Raw genomic sequence first — 18824 nt, 5'->3', positions numbered from 1 at the left:
TTCCAGATACTACGACATTTTTCTGTATTCTCGGGTCTCACGATTAATCATACTAAATCTGAGGCCTTGAATCTCACATTAGAACAGCAGACGGTTCAACAACTCCAAACGTCATTCCAGTTTAAATGGCAGAAGGATAGACTCCCATACCTAGGCATCTTTTTAACCCCCACCATGCAGACCCTCTATAAAGCCAATTATCCTCCCCTATATGGAAAACTAACAACAGATTTATCAAGATGGGCTATTAACCCTCCGTCATGGTTTGGCAGACTGTACTCCATAAAAATGAACCTTTTGCCAAGATTGTTGTACTTGTTCAGGACTCTCCCGATTGCTATCAACAGATCTGATCCTATAACGCTTCAGAAAAAAATAATGAAGTTCATTTGGGGGAACACAAGACCTAGGGTGAATAAGCTAACTCTTTATACCCCCAAAACAAAAGGAGGCCTGGGCATCCCTAATTTGATTAAATACTTCGAGGCAGCCCAATTAATTTGCTCCCATTCTGGAGCTCCAGCTCCGTCCTGGATTAAAAATGGAATCAGCTCCTTATCCCACAAAACCCATTAGCCACATGATGTGGCTAAACATGAAAGACAGACCAACCTTAATGTGCCCCACACTATCCTTCTCAATGAGTTTGTGGGATAGACTACAAAAACCTTTTGTTCTCCGCTCCACACATTCTCCCAAGGCCCCCTTGGTGGGAAACCCAGATTTCACCCCGGGTCTTAATCCCCAAAGCTTATCATGGTGGACTAATAAGGGACTGATACGCATAGCTGACATGTGTGACCACAAAGGTATAATACCGAAACAAGCACTAATAGAAAAGCACCAGCTACCTCACACCGAGTTCTATCGTTACCTCCAGATAGTTCACTTTTTGCATACTCTACAACGTAAAACTGACATCCTGTCTTCCACCCCAATGGAATATCTATGCAAGTCTTACGATAAAGATAAAAGGCAAAGGCCACATATCACTAATTTATAGTATTTTAAATCTCCAAAACGGAAAAATTACCCTATATGCTGAGGTGGGAAGGGGACATGGAGGTGACGATGGAAACTGATAAATGGTATAAAATGGCGCAGCTAGCCTCAAAAGGTTATATTAATACCTCTCTGATAGAAGCAAACTATAAGGTCTTATTAAGGTGGTACATGGTCCCGGCGAGAATCGCAACATATATCGCCTCTCCTATGTGCTTCAGAGGATGCGGCAAAGAAGGTACAATATACCATACTTGGTGGACCTGCCCTAAGGTCAAACGATTTTGGATACGCATTTACAACTTTATATACTCACTGACCCAAGTTAACCTTCCCAAATCTCCACAACAAGCATTACTAGGAGATCAAGTAGACGGAATACCTGGTCATACCAGGAAACTCATATCTTTTATTTTTACAGCATCTAGAATAGCGGTAGCAGGATCCTGGAGAAAGCCCCTGATCCCTTTTGAAAGGGTGAAAGCAAAATTGACGTGGATCATGATTAATGAGCGCCTCTCCGCAACTCTCTTAGATAAACAGGGAGCTTTTGACAGGATTTGGGAACCATGGTTGTCCTACTTATCTACAGGCTTTGATAATTAACGGATCCTGAGAGGGATCCCTAGGGGTGCACTCAACCCGAACTTTTCTCTCACCCTCCTCTTTCTCTTTCACTTTCCTCTTTATTGTTCTTATTCTTTTTCTTCCCCCCTTCTCTAATACACCTTGCGGGACTTCCTATCCAAAATGGTTTCATCGTAACAGATACGATAAATTTTGAAATGTGAGTGATAAGAGGGGAGGGGTGTGGGGTGGGGGCCCCCCCCGTCCACAGTAGAGTCCCCAATTGGGGTGGGCGGTCGGGTCCCGGCGGCGCACCCTCTTTCCACACAAAATAGAGAGGTGGGAAATAAACGTTTGGTTTGATATATAATTATAATAAGCAAAACATGTATCCGAATGTACAGTGCTTGGTACTTTACCTAGATACATATGCAGGTGGGAGACGTCTGACTGACCTAATACAGGCGGGCAGACACACTTACCTTATATTGTGAAAAGAAACAAAGCATGATATGGTATGTTCATAGGATTCCCGCAGGACATATAGGCTGAGATATGCCTCTCCCCCCCCCCTATTCCTTTCCCTTTTTCTTTTATTACCATATAATTTCATAATGTATGAGTCGTGCATTTTGTAAATGTTATTTTATAATTTTTCAATAAAAATCATTGAAAAGAAAAACATATCCTTATAAATGGAGCAAAACATACAAAGTGCCAGTGCTTAAAGGTGATCTAGATATCGCAAATAAAACACATCAATCCAACGCAATATGGATAATAAATAATATAAATAAATGTCCCAATAATAGTGATATAAAATATATTGTGCTGGCCTGCGAAACAAATGACCAATGACATGCCAGTAAGTGCAGCAAACTTAAAGTGCCAGTGTAAAAGTCATTGAAGGTGCAAAAGCAAGTTCTGGTGTATTCAATAAAACAACAGTGGGGTGTCTGGGATGCAATTCACTCAGTGTCCTTTTCGTGCATAAAACACTAATGTAAGCAGTAGCCCCTTACCTAGCGGTGCTAGGTCAACCGCATGAATTGTAGCTAAAACGCCAGGTCCTGAGCCTCAATCGCGTCCCTATATCCACGCTTGCCGGTGTTGGGTTATCCTAATGGCAGCTGATTACAAGTGGCTACGGTCCTATCAGGGGTCCTGGACCAGCGTGGATCCTAGCTCAGCCTCCACATCTCAGGTATGTATGTACAGGAATATGCAGGACAAAGGTACTTGATAGTGAAGTATGTATTAACTCTTCAGGGGATCCCCTGAAGAAGTCACGTGATCGGTGATGTCACGCGTAGGGACGGAATAGGCTGTTTCACATTGCTAGACACAGAACGAGTTCGCTGCTCGTAGGAGAGAGGTTTGCTCTGCATTGTTTTTATGTGAGTACATCTACTTAAAGATTTTTAATAAAGCATTACCTGGTTAATACATACTTCACTATCAAGTACCTTTGTCCTGCATATTCCTGTACATACATACCTGAGATGTGGAGGCTGAGCTAGGATCCGCGCTGGTCCAGGACCCCTGATAGGACCATAGCCACTTGTAATCAGCTGCCATTAGGATAACCCAACACCGGCAAGCGTGGATATAGGGACGCGATTGAGGCTCAGGACCTGGCGTTTTAGCTACAATTCATGCGGTTGACCTAGCACCGCTAGGTAAGGGGCCACTGCTTACATTAGTGTTTTATGCACGAAGAGGACACTGAGTGAATTGCATCCCAGACACCCCACTGTTGTTTTATTGAATACACCAGAACTTGCTTTTGCACCTTCAATGACTTTTACACTGGCACTTTAAGTTTGCTGCACTTACTGGCATGTCATTGGTCATTTGTTTCGCAGGCCAGCACAATATATTTTATATCACTATTATTGGGACATTTATTTATATTATTTATTATCCATATTGCGTTGGATTGATGTGTTTTATTTGCGATATCTAGATCACCTTTAAGCACTGGCACTTTGTACGTTTTGCACCATTTATAAGGATATGTTTTTGATGGTTATTTCTGATTTATTCTATGTATTTTTATTTAGAATTATTCACATGAAGTAGTGTTTATGTCTCTTTGTGCACCAACACATGATTCTCTAGATTAATATGTTTTTAGTGTCAACACTTATTTATGCGATTTAACATGCGATTTTTTTGTTATTTAGTATATACCAATTGAAAAGGATTTTTTATGCACTTTTTTTCACATACACATGATGCTGATTATTAAGACTTGAATGTTTTTTAGTGTCAACACTTATTTATGCGATTTATTATGCGATTTTATGTCATTTTATTAATTGACCACAGACAGAGATTTACAGCTTTCTTCTGGTTAGCGCAGCACCTCCCCCCTATACCTCAAAAACAAAATATGGCCCTGAAAAAAAAAAAAAAATCTGATTCACCCCTATCCAGTGAAGCATCCTCAGCTGAAAACCAGGAATCTTAGCTGAACTGCTAAGAACGGTTACATAATTAAAGACAGGAACAAGAATGGAATCTGGAGGAAGCTCTTCAATAGGTTGCACATCAGTCACAGAAGAAGGACCTAACTCCCAGTGTTCAGGCCAGTTTTAATGGCCAAGGGGTACCAGCAGCAGAATCCCTGCATGTTCTGCCTGCTGACAATCCAGGGATGTACAGGTCCACCCAGCAATGGATACCTCCTGACACACAGGAGATGGAAGTTCCCAGGTGCAGAATTCACCTTCTCTCATGTGGAGAACACCAGTGGAGGGGAGCCAGATGGAAATCCCTAGTCACCAAAGAGGACAGTGCAGTCACGTGTAGCACATTCTGAGTCATCTAGCTTAGAGACCAGGCCACTTGACCTGTCACAAAAATCCTCCCAGACCTTCCCAGAGGTGAAAACCAAGCAACACAAATATGAAATCCAAGGGAGACCAGGTCAGAATTTTGAGTAAGAGAAGGATCCCACAAAAAGAGGGAGCAGTCTGTTCTGGGGAACCAGAAAGAAGCTCCGGGTATGGGCACACACTAGTATGTGGAGTCTTTCCAGCTTGGGGGGGGTAACCATCTTATTTACGCCATGGGTGTGACCGGTAGCTTCAGGGACTTTTTGGTCCAAAGATACAGACAATCTGGATGTCTCACCCGAAATCCAGGCTCCCAGACATAGAAGAGGAGGGTGAAAAGGACTGAGAGCCAAAGGTAAAAGGGGTGATTAGGGTATTGCCTTAGTCCCCTACAAGCTCTGGAGGGGAAAATTGTTCTGTCAAATAAGAAAGAGAGTAAAGCCCAACAGGGAGTGAGCTTCTTAAGCAAAGATTTGAACTGAATTACCTCGCTAACAATGCTGACCACCGGAGAAGACTGATCCAGTCAAAGCATGCAGGTACTGGGCCCTTCTGAAAGGTTCTGACGGCAAGAGTTGAGAAAGCTGATACTTTTCAAGGTAGGACATCTTAGCATTCTGCAATGGGGATACCAAAAAAGGCACTAGGATAGACATAGTCTAGAATTCTGAACAGCAGCACCAAAGACCTGTGCAGGACACTACCAAGTCAGGTCCTTATTAGGGAAAGGAGCAGCAAAAACTGATCCTTTCTGACCTTGAAGGTCCGGTCAGAGGGCCCCTTTAGGAGAGGGGCAAAACTGGGAGGTATTGAGCACAAGGGTTCACCAGAATCTGAGGATAAGGTGCTGTCGTGAAAGGGAAAGGGTTAAGTTTATGTTAGGAACCACCCATTAAGGCAGGTCTCTACTAGGGTAGGAACAAGAAGTTAAGGTTTATGAGGAACAAAAATAAACCTAGGAAGATACACTGCTGAATGCAGTAACACCTAAAATTGGTGAGAGGTGCCTGAAGGAGATGCCAGACATAAGGACTTTGAGCTACAGAGGGTGACGAGCTCTCACAACTAAAGCACAGGGCACCAGACATTTGCTTTAACCCTTCCATGAAAATGGGGCCCTATCCCCATGGGGAGTAGGGAGATTAACGGTTTGTCAGTGAAATCCTTAAAACTGATCACACCATGCAGCCACTTGGTGGTCTGCCTGTTCAGGTGGATCACCGGACAAAACAGATTAATAAATTCCCTCTCCAAATTGTAAAAAATTCTGACACACTCTCAGGAGGGGCCCAGAAACCTATGGGGCGTTTCCATTCCACATTGAAGAAGAAAGACCCAAATAGTGCATGTGTCAGGAAGGTCTTTGCTTTCGAAAACACTCTAAAAGACCAAAGACCTTAAACAGCAGGCTGATCCTCCAGATGCAGGGTGACATGGTTTGAAACAACTCCCCGTAAACCTGGAAAACAGCCTCACTACAGCCAGTCTGCTGGGATTCTGAATCAGAGACAGCAACAAGGACTGTGGGGTCCAGCATGAGCTAGGGGCTCAGGGTGTTCATAGCCAGACTCTGAACACCAACAGGAGATGGCACTGGAGTACACTTAGCTGCTCTGTGGGCAGAATCCTTAAGTATCTAAGCTCAAGTAGATGGACAGTAGGGGAGGCCTCACTCACAAAAGGCCTTACAGCTTACCGGTAAAATCCTTTTCTTTGAAGTACATCACGGGACACAGAGCCATAGCAATTACTATGTGGGTTATAGGCCACCTTCAGGTGATGGACACTGGACACACCCTAAGAAAGGAAGTCCACTCCCTATATAACCCCTCCCACTACTGGGAGTACCTCAGTTTTTGTAGCAAAGCAATACACATGTATACCAGAAAGAGGGGAGGGACCTCTGTGTCCCGTGATGTACTTCAAAGAAAAGAATTTTACAGGTAAGCTGTTATAAAAATACTATTTTCTTAATCGTACATCACGGGACACAGAGCCATAGTAATTACTATGTGGGATGTGCCAGAGCAATACCAACTGAGGGGAGGGAGACAAAACAAAAAGTAAGGCACTGTGAGATCAGAGGACTTATACTGCTGCCTGCAGGACACTGTGCCCAAAGGCGATATCCTCATGACTTTTTACATTTCCACCTGATAGAATCTGGTAAAATGTATAGACTGAAGACCAAGTTGAGGCCTTGCAGATTTGAACCATGGAAACTTGGTGATGCACTCCTATGAAGCACTAACAGTCCTAGTGGAGTGCGCTTTGATTTGAGAGGGTGGAATCTCCCTCTGTAAACCATAAGCCTGAACAGTTACTTGCTGAATCCATTTAGAAATAGTAGATTTTGATGCTACCTGTCCTTTTTCTAGGACCTTCAGGCAACACAAACAAAACATCTGTTTTTCGAGTCTGAGCAGTCGACTTTGAGTGCTCTTACCACATCAAGAGAATGTAGTAATTTCTCTTCCATAGAACAGGGTTCTGGGAAAAATGAAGTTAGAACAATATCCTGGTTTGGATAAAAACTAGACACTGGGGGGCGTGGCCTGAGCATGGCGGAGTGAGGACGCTTTTGCCTAGAGCTCCCGTTCTTCTCCCGGACTGCTGAGCCTACTATGCTCCGAGGTATACTCAAATACCCAAGGAATGTACTCAAAACGTAGGAGAACAAAAAGGGAAAGCTAAATCAGCAAAGCCAAGAGACTCCAGGAGGTGCCACAGATCAATTTCTGACCCAACCGTGGCTCAACCCCTCCGATCCCATGATGGCAGGACCACGTGGAGAGACAAGTGCCGCCCGGGCCCTTGGAAGCCGGTCAATATCCCCGACCGCGTCGGGAGAATCAGACTCATACGCCGATGTTCCAGCAGCTCTGCAGTCGGGCTCCGGCACCTTGCTAACCGCCTCCACAAACATCGGAGGAGAGGCGGAGATGTGGGCACTCCTCCAAGCCTTACCCACCAAAGCCGACATAGAAGCCATCATCGACCGTCTGGAAACGCAGCACCGCAAAAGACATCCAGGAGGTGAGAGGGGAGCTGAGTTCGCTGACCACCAGGCTGACCACGGGAGAGACTGCCATGACGGACCTGGAGCGGAGAGTGTCTGACTTAGAACATCTTCAAGATGCCCACATAGACGCCGCAACAATGCTGCAATTACATATGGAAGAAGTGGAAGACAGAAGCAGGCGGAACAAGCTCCGCCTGCGAGGTCTCCCAGAAGCTACCGAACCCGAAGACCTTTCCGCTATGGCCACAGCTATCTTCCGCAGACTCCAGGGGGACTAGCTCTCCCAAAGGCTGGAATACAACAGGATCCACCAAGCGCTGGGACCGAGATCTCAAGACCCCAACAGACCGAGGGGTGTTATCTTCCGCCTCCACCACTACTCCCACAAGGAAACGATAATTCACAAAGCATGGGAGGCTGGAGACATCGACTTTGAAGGAGCGACTGTGAAGATCCTGCCAGATGTCTCCCGAGCTACACTGCAAAGAAGAGCTATGCTCCGTCCTGTGCTGGAATTAGCTCGTCGGCAAGGTGCCACCTACCGCTGGGGACACCCACTGGCTGTGATGTTTAGAAGAGACCAGTGCTCCTACACACTCAGATCTCCAAGGGACATGCTGGGCCTGTTTACGTTTCTGGCAGCAGACCCCATCAGGATCCCCAACTGGTTGATGTTCCTTCCGCAGATGGGCAATCGACCCAGCCCACAGACCTCGCACAGACACCTTCAACCTAGACAGCAGAGGCAGCGCCGGAGATCAAGAGCACCGACACCGGAGGGGTCACGTGAATTGTGAACTGTTCTCCCTTCTTCACCACCAGTTACCCCCATTTCCACCTCACCGGTTTAACCTACAGTCCAAACCCCTAATTTGATGTTACACCCCCTCCCTGGCCCTTGAAAAGATTGTCTGGAGAATCTGAAGCATGCTACCTGAGACTCTCCACATCCCATTGCCGCATCTGTCCCGCTGCTCCCTGTACCCCATCGCCTCATGGTTCACTGTTATAAGGACCCAGCGGTTGCCTGTGCCCCACCTCAGGTCACACTGCCATATGTACTTCACAGCTACTTGGGACCCATAGCTTAATGACTTTCCACGCTGCATGGGTCTTAATGCTGCCTATAATCCCTGGCTGTGCAGATCCTACTGATATGTGACTCATAGCCCAAACTGTAAGGCTATTGCCCCCCCCCCCCCCCAATTATTAGCAGACACTTTTGTGTTGGGGGGTACTGCTCCCCTGCTCTCTGCCTCGATTGGAGAATACCCCCAAGCAACCACACTGAGGAGACGGACTCTTTAGCTGATACCAGAGTGGACCTGTCGGTGAGAGCTGTGAAGGGCCCCCCTTGCATTAAGTGCACGTCACCACAAGACACTGAAGGGGATGACTTTCCTATATTTGTGACTACACGTTCCTGGTCGCACATACAAAAGACACCTGTTACTTGAAATTGTGCCAGGGGGGGAGGATTCTGGGGGTAGAAAGTCAATTTTATAAGTTTATATGGGCTAATAGGAAACCGAGGTTACCACGTACACTACTCTCCCTACCAAAGATTAATGGAGGCTCAGCGGTTCCTGATGTAAAGAAATACTACCAGGCAGTACATCTGGGTAGGGTAATAGACTGGTGCCGCCACCAGGACCTAAAATTATGGATGCGCCTGGAACAGGTGCAAACAGAGATACCCCTGCAGGGGGCTGTTTGGTGTTACGAACACCTCCCTGCAGGTGTCAAAAAACATCCACGGATAGGGACGATACTCTGCATAGGGTCACAAACATGTCTCACACATTCGTTATCCACACCTAACTCCCCCATATATCCCATTATAGGGAACCCGAAATTCCCACCAGGACTGGACCCCCAAATATGAAATGTCTTTAGAGACATAAACTGTACACAAATGAGACATTTCGTGGGAAATGACTCCTGGCCTTACAGGAAACACTTAGTAATGACTTGGGTACCTTTAAATTTCCATTTTGGAAGGCGGTCCAACTAAGACACTTCCTCACCTCTATATCTAACCCCCAAGGGTTTGACAAGCCCCTTACCACCTTTGAAATTCTCTGTTCGAAGGAAGAGGTACTCCCGCAGACATTATCCATAACGTACTACCTCCCGATTTCCTCGATGGAAAACCCAGACCCATCCTATCTGAGCAAGTGGGAAAGAGACCTAAACTGTACATTCACTTCAAACCAGACTCAGAGTATCACAACGTTTGCCCTGAAATCCTCTAACTGTACGAAAGTACAAGAAACGAGTTATAAGCTCATGACAAGGTGGTATTTGACCCCACATCTCCTACATACCTACTACCCGAACACCTCAGCTCAATGCTGGAGGTGCCAGGGAGACAGGGGCACGTTACTACACATATTGTGGTCTTGTCCGAAGCATTCCCATTTCTGGTCCACAGTCAGAACAACCATTCAGAAGTTTACGGTATATAATATCTCAAATGACCCGGCATTCTTCCTACTGCATGTAAACACAACATCACCTAAGAGATAAAAAAAATCTATTCTAGGCCACTTGTTAAATGCAGCAAAATCTTGTATCCCACTGCAATGGAAAAGTCAAGCCCCACCAACGATAGCTAGCTGGATCCAGAGAGTAGAAGACATTAGTAAAATGGAAGATTTAGTGCTCACAGTGAGGCAACAGCAAGAAAAATACAAAAAGACATGGGCGCTATGGCATCAGTTCATCGTCTGTCAGAAGGTATCACCCTAAGGACTTCCTGATGCAGCCAATACCCCAAATAAAATTAGACCCAGAGACCGTCCTGAATCAACCCCCCCCTCCCAATATCCTTCAATTCCTATTCCACCCCCACCCCCTTCATCTCCCCTCTTGTCTTCCCCACCCCGGGGTTCCCCTCCCCACTTCACCACCCCCCGTCTCCAAAGTTGGAACCCACTTGGATGGGGCGAGGGGCGGCTGGGTGTTGGGGGGAGGAGAGAGGAGAGGAGGGACGAGGAGGGACCAGGGTCTTCCAACCTGCATCACCTTTGAATAAGAAATTTACTGCTGAAGGGGGCTTCCGGCCCTGCAATATCAATTTCAAAGGTATCTGTTACTTGAAGAATAGCTATGCTTTGGAGGATGTATATAAACTCTGTTTTATCTCTTCCCTCCATGTGTTGATATTGACTTTGTTGAACCCCCTCCCTCTTGAACGTTATATGTATGCCTATGCCTATTGTTTTAGCCCAAGTCGGGCATTAATAAAACTTATATTTGAAAAAAAAAAAAACTAGACACTACCTTCTGTAGAAAGTTAGGATGAGGACGCAATACTACCTTATCCTTTTGAATAGTCAAATATGGCTCTTTACAAGAAAGAACAGCCAACTCTGATACCCTTCTTTCAGAAGCTATGGCTACCAGAAAATTAATTTCCTTGTTAAAAGGACCAAGGGAATATGCTGTATCGGCTCAAAAAGGCTGCTTTAGCAATGCCGACAGAACTAAATTCAAGTTCCAAGGGTTAAGGGGTGACTTAACCGGAAGATTAAGCCATGTTACCCCCTGAATAAAGCTACGAACCAAAGAATGCAAAGCAAGAGGTTGTTGAAATAATACCGATAAGGCCAAGACCTGACCTTTGATAGTACGCAAGGCCAGCTTCATTTCTAACCCCATCTACAGAAAGTCAAGGATTCTACCTATGACATACTTCCTGGGGTGCCAACCCCTGGATTCACACCAGGGGACATATGCTTTCCAGACTCTTTAATCTATGATTCTGGAAGCCTGCTTCCCTGCAATAATCAAGGTAAATACCACTGGACCTGACAGACCACGCTTCTTCAGAATGTGGGACTCAATAGCCAAACCATTAAATTTAGCGTTTGTAAGGTAGGATGGAATACCGGACCTTGCGAGAGAAGGTCTGGACATGGTGGTAAGGTCCATGGGTCCCCTACCGCCATCCTTATGATCTCTGCATACCAAGATCTTCTTGGCCACAAGAATCACCGATCTCCCTTCCTGCTTGATCCTGCAAAGCAGTCGTGGAAGCAGCAGAACAGGAAGAAATGCATATATCAGTGAGAACTGATTCCACGGGAACACTAAGGCATCTGTTCTGCATGCTAGCGGATCCCTTGTTCTTGACACAAAGTTGTCGATTTTCTTGATGAACCTGGACGCAAACAGATCTACGTCTGGGATCCCCCATCTTCGGCATATTGCCAGGAAGATATCGGGGTAAAGGGAACATTCTCCCGGGCACAACCGCTGGCAACTCAAGTAGTCCCCCTGCCAATTTTCTATTCCCAAAATGAAGACTGCCGATATGCAAGGTACATTGTTTTCTGCCCAAGTTAAGATATGATTCACCTCTCTCTGGGCCGCATGACTTGTTGTGCCCCCTTGATGATTGATATAGGCCACTGCTGTGGCATTGTCGGATTGGATCCTGACAGGACAATTCCGTAACCTAAACATCCAGGCCCTCAGGGCCAAGCGTGTTGCCCGGATATCTAGAATGTTGATGGGCAAGGTCATTTTTGATCTGGACTACTTCCCTTGGACAGTCGCATCTTCCAGGACTGCTCCTCAACTCAAAAGGCTGGCATCTGTTACCATCTTCCAGGTAGCTGGTAGGAAAGATTTTCCCTTCTGCAGATTCTTGGTTATCAACCATCAACTGAGGCTCCGGTGCACCTTGGAGACAGACACATTGGGAAATCTAGAGCTTGGACCTTCTTGTTCCAACCAATAAGATACTGTTTTGCAGCAGCCTCAAATGAAACGGAGCATAAGGAACGGCCTCGAATGAAGCCACCATCTTTCCCAACAACCTCATGCAAAGTCGAATAGAAGGATTCTTCTTTGCCTTGACCACCTGAATCAGTTCCTTTATGGCACTGATCTTCGCCTGGGGCAAGAATACCTTTTTCTGGGGTGTATCAATAATCGGACCCAAGTATTCCAATCTCCTTGATATTTTTTTTAAGGAGGATTTCTCTAGGTTGAGAATCCAACCTAGGTATTTCAGGTAGCTGACTGTAGATCATACTTTGGTCTAAGTGGGCTACCGACTGGTCTATCAAGAGCAGATCGTCTAAGTAAGCTATAATCGTTATACCTTGAGGCCTTAATCCGGCTACAGGAGGAGCCAAGACCTTTGTAAATACTCGAGGTACAGCAGCTAGACGGAAAGGTAGAGCTACAAACTAAAAAAAAAGATTTTCTACCTCGTAGATATTTCTGGTGAGTGGGAAATATAGGCACATGGAGGTATGCATCCCTGATGTCTATTGACGCCAGAAGTTCTCCACCTTGAAGGATGGAGATCACTGATCGGATTGACTTCAAGCAAAACGAGTGGATATTCAGAAACGGGTTTAGATCTTTGAGACCTAGAATGGGTATGACATACCCATTTGGTTTTGGTACCGTGAAAAGGTTTAAATAAAACCCCAATCCCTGCTCTTGCATTGGGAACCACTTAGATCAATTTTTTGAGACCAAAGATGGTCCAATGCTTGAAAGAGAGACTTCTATTCCTCTGGAATCTGAGAAAAAGAGGAAACGGGGACTTTTGGAACGCAAATTTGTAGCCTAGAGTTATTGAGGAAGTCACCCATCTGCAGCCTACGGCACCTGGTATTTCCAGGCGGTCTCCCATCCAGGTACTGACCAGGCCTGACCCTGCTTAGCCTCTGAGATCAGATGAGATTGGGCGCTTTCAGGGTGATGTGGCCATAGGCTCCGACACTCTTCCTGCCAGACCCTTGAGAACTGCAGAAGTCTCCCCCCCCCACTCGAGCGAGCAAGGGTGTCCCCTCATAAGGAAGCTTCAGTTTCCTCTTGAACTTGAAGATGGAGGCCATAGTGACTGCCTGGAAGCAGATGGTCCTGGCACTGGAGAAGGAGCTTGTTTAAATGAAATATGTTTACTCCTCTTCCTAACTAGCAAAAGGGTACTTTTTCCACTAGAAATTTTTTGGCTGTATTTATCCAAATCATCCCCAAACAGCCATTCAAAAGGAAAACTAGCCAGGAGCTTTGCATGGCGCTTCGACTGACCAATTTTTCAACCATAAGATTCTATGCCTATGCACCAGCCCAAGCGTAAGGCACCAGGCGCGAAGAATAGAATCTCTAATGACGTCTATTGCCAAACATAATGCTGCTGCTAACTCGGCTAAATCCTGGGCCTGCTGATCAGGAATTACCTTGAGCACTTTTTTAAACTGGTCTCTCAAAGACTGACATACACCAATTGCTGCTAGCGCAGGTTGAGTCATCTGAAAAAAAAAAAAAAAGTTTTTTTTTTTTTTTAATAGGAATTCCCAGCTTGAGGAGGCTTTAGTGAACCCAAACAAAAAGTGGACATATCAACCGACTCAATGAAGAGTAGCAAAAATGTGGAGCGGACAAATTCAGTAAGAATTGCACCATCAATCTTTCAGATTGTGAAGCTGATCCCCCCGCATTTAACCCCTCAGAAGAGGAGTCATCAGCCTTTTCATGGTCCCCTAAGGGAAATTCTTCTTCTCCTGCCCCTAGATCCTCAGTTTGAGGGCCCTTGGTAATGTAAAAGGGACCTGACGCATTTTATCCCTTTCTGGGATGCGATTAAAGCCGCTAGCCAATCCTATCATGGCTTGAGGAAAAACCCTCTTCAGTAATATAGACAGGGGCTGTAGTTTTGAAAACAACTGCAATATTTGATAGCCCTGATCGCTTACTCTGACCGGCCACCCCAGAACTCTCAGGGGAGGATGCCATTGTAGAGATGAGTTTTAGGCTGTTTAGAGCTTGAAGGAGTCCTTTTAAGCCCTTTTTGGGGTTTCTACCTCCCCTTCTGACCATAGCCGATGCACAAATGCAGAGGTACTACCAGAAGAAATCGCATTCACTACTTGAGCAAATAGTCCAGCAACTGTCGCTGCTGTTAACGCTCAGCCTGATGCTTCAGTAAATGTGCCAAGGTAATGCCTGTGTCACCACTTACATGCCCCTTTTTTGCTTTTGTGTCTCTCCAACAGCTGCAGTCAGCAAAAATGGAGCCTTTTAAAAGTACTCCTGCGCTGGACGTTACTGCACGCCAATGCTGCGCTAAGCCACGCCCACTCCATATTCCCACTGTGCCCCCTTCTTTGCAAAAAGGAGCGTTTTCCCACGCAAGCACAGGCCTCCGATCCGACGGGATCGGCGCGTGGGGGGCAGCAAGGAGAGCTGTGACAAACCGCCGTACAGAGGCGGTGGAGAACGGAGCGGCATCCACTGATCGTTCTGGCTCCCCCCTCTATCCGGGGAGAGGGTGAGAGATTTTGTCCAGGTGGGGGGTGTTTTTAGGAAATAAATTACCCCCCAACATCTTACCGGAGTCCTGTGACTGCTAGCCGGAGAGAAGTCTGTCAGCTTCTGCTGACACAGCATGATCTGAGAAAGCATGACAAGGTACGTGCTCTATACAGCGCCCAGTGGTGACTTTTAGGCATGACAACATTTACTTTTTAAAGGAGACAAATCATAAGAAACTTTAGAATTCCTTAGAAATCTCCACTTACCTTTCCCGCCACAGGGAGTTCTGTGGTAAAACCAACAGACCCAATCTTCACCCCTCACGGTGGGCTCCATTTAAAAAACCTTCAGGAACTGGGGCCCCTTTTTATACGCACGGGGATACGCACTCCTGGACCCGTAAAGCACCCCCGTCAAAAAAAGTTATGGCTGAGTGGGAGGCGTTATATAGAGAGTGGACTTTCTGTCTTAGGGTGTGCCAGTATCCATCACCTGAAGGTGGCCTATAACCCACACAGTAATTACTATGGCTCTGTGTCTCGTGATGTACGATTAAGAAACATCAATAAACATTACTAAAGCATAATTGGGGTCCCAGAGTCTGGATTATGGGCAGTGTTTCCTTCTGGGAGTACCAGGCAAATGTCCCAGAACCATAAGGAAAGTATGGGCTGAGGTCACCCATTGCAGTGGGACTGTACTCTGTATGTCTTGGCAAAGACATGTTGCATCCACACAATGGTAATGTAACTAGACCCAATGCGAGGCAATGCCTCAAGTACTCACAAATCCAGGCAGCTGGTGCTGTTGAAGGTTTCAGATGGCCGGAAGTGACCAAATTACTGCAGGTGGACAGTGCAAACACATGAGAGATCCACAAGCTGCTCCAAGGAGCAAGAGCACCAGTGGGAAGATGCTACCTACAGGCTGAATTGCAGAAAAAAGAAGACAGAACGCTTGTAACACTTCACCCAAAGGATAACGTAAGCGCTCAATCCCCCCTCATTAACCCTTACCATGGTCAATTGACAGTGGCAGAGGGAAATTTGAAACAAAACCCAAAAGGTACAATACACTGAGGTAGACCCTGATGTTTTAGCCTGACCAGTCTTAGTCACTGAGTCTTCAGAGACGGGGTCACACCTGGGCTCTGCCATGGATCTTGACCCAGAAATCAGCATCTAACACTGCACGCTATGGTCTGGAACGCTTTACAATGCAAAACCCAAACGCCCAAAGGTCACATTCCAGCTTGCGCCACATATCCAGTCCTGAAGGATTTGAGTATGGCCTCCAAAGCCAACACTGAGGTGTTGCTGATCCAGACAGCTACTATGAGAGACTAGATCAAGCATCCGTGTGAGAAGGAATCTTGCTTAAAATCACCAAGGAAAAAGTCACCTGTGGTATAGCAGGAATGTTGAATGAAGTCGCAAATGAAAAATACCATGAAGTTAAAAAGCTAGCAAAAAATGTAGACTTTTCAGCAGAGCTAAAAAAAAGGGTGTCCAGCCAGGGTTATAATGGAGCTGAATTACTTTTCTGTTTGCCAGTGTCTCCAAACCTCAAAGAACGACAGAGAAATCTAAAATTTTTAGTTGTTTGCCAAAGGTTACTGCTTTTTGTTCCTTGCTTTCTTCACTCTTAAAACAAATACTATAACGTGACAGAGGAAATCCTAGTAACACAGGCAAATTCTGCATTTCTCACACAATATGCAATAAATGCTGCACATTTCTGCTGAATAAATAAGCAATCTTTGAGATTAAGAATCTGTTTCTGTCCTCCTATACCCAAACCACCTCTAGGGGGATGGTTTACTATGCATCATTCTTTAGTTTATCGTAATATAGTTTTATAGTAATCTTTTTGAAAATCTGTGATGACGATCACACTGAGTGTAGTATGATTAGATCAGAAAGCAGTTGAAGAGACTTTCAATCATAGGACCAGTATCTGACCACAGGAAGACCCAAAAATGGAAAAAACCTTTCACTGCACACAAAAAGCCAAATGAGCTATGATCAACGGTCACATAGTATTGTATTAGTACATTCACAGTAGAAAGACCACCTTTTTTTAACCAATGTTTTTTATTTACGTAAAAATAGTTGATCTTTTTTAACAGTTGTCACATTTGACAGTTTATTCAATCCCAAAGTGCTTTACAACTTTATGATTTTATGAATCTACGAAACAAAATTAAATTAACTGAAGTTCTGTACACAGTTCTTTTTTGCTTACTGTCAGCCTAGAATCATGCTCTACAGTTAGTGTGCTGCTATACAAGTAAGCTTGTTTTAGGTCTATATAATGTGTTCATCCATATATATTACAGAAATCAACTTTCTAGTGCAGGGTCCAATTGTGCATTGTCAAATAAAATTCTGCATTTAAAAGTTTAAATTGTTTTTATTGTAGATTCAAAAATATAAAGCAGCAGATATGATTAAAAACAATGCATTATAATATTTTCACTAAAAACATAGATGATGTACTTCAGGGCACATCATGTAAATATCAATGTTTGCCCCTGAATAAATCTCTTAAGCCACGTACACACGAGCAGAATGTCCGACAGAAAAAGTCAGACGGAAGCTTTTCATCATCTATTCCAATCGTGTGTAGGCCTCATCGGACTTCTTTTTTTGAAAACTCTGATGGACCTAGAAATGGAGCATGTTCTAACTATTTCTGACGGAACCAATTCCTACCTGGAAAACCGATCGTCTGTATGCTGTTCCGACGGACCAAAAACGACGCATGCTGTGAAGCAAGTACGAGACAGAAGTGATTGGCTACTGGCTATTGAACTTCCTTTTTCTAGTCCCGTCGTAAGTGTTGTATGTCACTGCATTCTGGACGGTTGGACTTTGGGTTGACCGTGTATAGGCAAGACCGCTTGAATGGAATTCTGTCGGAGTTCCGTCAGAGAAACCTTCGGAGTTTACTCCGACGGCAAAACAGGTCGTGTGTACGCGGCATTATAGTGACACTTTATTACTTCAATGAAAAAAAAAAAAAACAACTCACCTTCATTAGCACCAATGTCAACGTTAAGGACAATAGAATAGTCAACTCATAAATTACAAATGTTGGAAATACATGAAGCCCTGTAAGAATAAATACAGAAATACATAAATAATATTTTACTAATGGATATTAAAAAGGGTACAAAAACAGGATTTTCAGCATTACATTTTTTTTCCACAAAAGGGAAGCATCTTCCAGAATGTGAGCATACACAGTCTCTTGAAGCTCCACCAGGGCAATCATAATACTGCTGCTCCTGCCCTGCAGAGCAAAAGATCTTTGTGTCACCCTTGCTTTAGCTTCAAGGTGGCACACAGACAACCTAGAAGGACAAGTTGATGGATGGGGCACTGTAAGAAGCAGCTGCGAGTTCTAATCTACACGAAAAGCTGGGTAAAAATGGCACCAGCTATGTATCCTTGCCCTCTTTTACCTCTACTTCGGAGAGGTTTCCTGTGGCACAGGCTAAAAACAAGCTCTTTCTACCTCTCCCCTACAGGCTCCTACCTTGTCACACCTTGCCTCCCTTTACCCATCTACTCCTGTTGACTTTGAAGAATTGGAACCTACGCTCTCTGAAATCCTAAAAGCAATATACACATCCTATCTGCATTTACGGGGAAAGGGCGTGAAATTTGATTAGGCTTGAATATCCTTTCACTTATGTGCAGAAATGTCTACAAAAGGGACGGCTAGCATGGAGAGTTAGTTAGCGCTGTGGTAGACACCATATAACTATTTTCTGGCAAGCAATCTCATTTTGAGAAAATGGTCAAAATGGCAAGGGAGAAGGCTAGCTACCTGGAAAATAAGTTGCACGGCAACAAAATTAGATTGGTTGGTCATCTTAAAAAAAAAAAAAAAAAAAAAAAAGTGGAAGGGAATGATCTGTCCCCATTTTATTACTGAACATGCCCATAGGGTCATTTGACTGCAGGAGAAAAAAAAAATCAAGTCTGCTGGCTAGCTGTGCGGCAGGACTGCGCAAATCTTAGGACTGTATGGACAATAATACAAATCATTTGGCAAGTAAAATAACTCTCATATTATATATAGAAAATATACAGTGCCTTGAAAAG

The 18824-nt window shown here is 44.8% G+C and overlaps 1 protein-coding gene and 1 pseudogene across 1 annotated transcript in view; both read right to left on the bottom strand.

Moving 5' to 3' along the window:
* TMCO3 (transmembrane and coiled-coil domains 3) overlaps positions 1 to 18824 on the bottom strand; it is a gene marked incomplete in the record, with an annotated part of 97974 nt that overhangs the window by 16939 nt on the left and 62211 nt on the right. The window contains 1 exon segment of the mRNA XM_073614556.1: positions 17746 to 17825. Coding sequence (XP_073470657.1) covers positions 17746 to 17825 — 80 coding nt within the window.
* On the bottom strand, positions 13051 to 13169 carry LOC141130772 (5S ribosomal RNA; annotated as a pseudogene).

Source organism: Aquarana catesbeiana, linkage group LG02 (genome assembly GCF_042186555.1).
Source record: "Aquarana catesbeiana isolate 2022-GZ linkage group LG02, ASM4218655v1, whole genome shotgun sequence".
Classification (NCBI taxonomy): Eukaryota; Metazoa; Chordata; class Amphibia; order Anura; family Ranidae; genus Aquarana; species Aquarana catesbeiana.
Note: the sequence above shows the minus strand (reverse complement) of the source record. Positions and strands in the feature narration are given on the sequence as shown.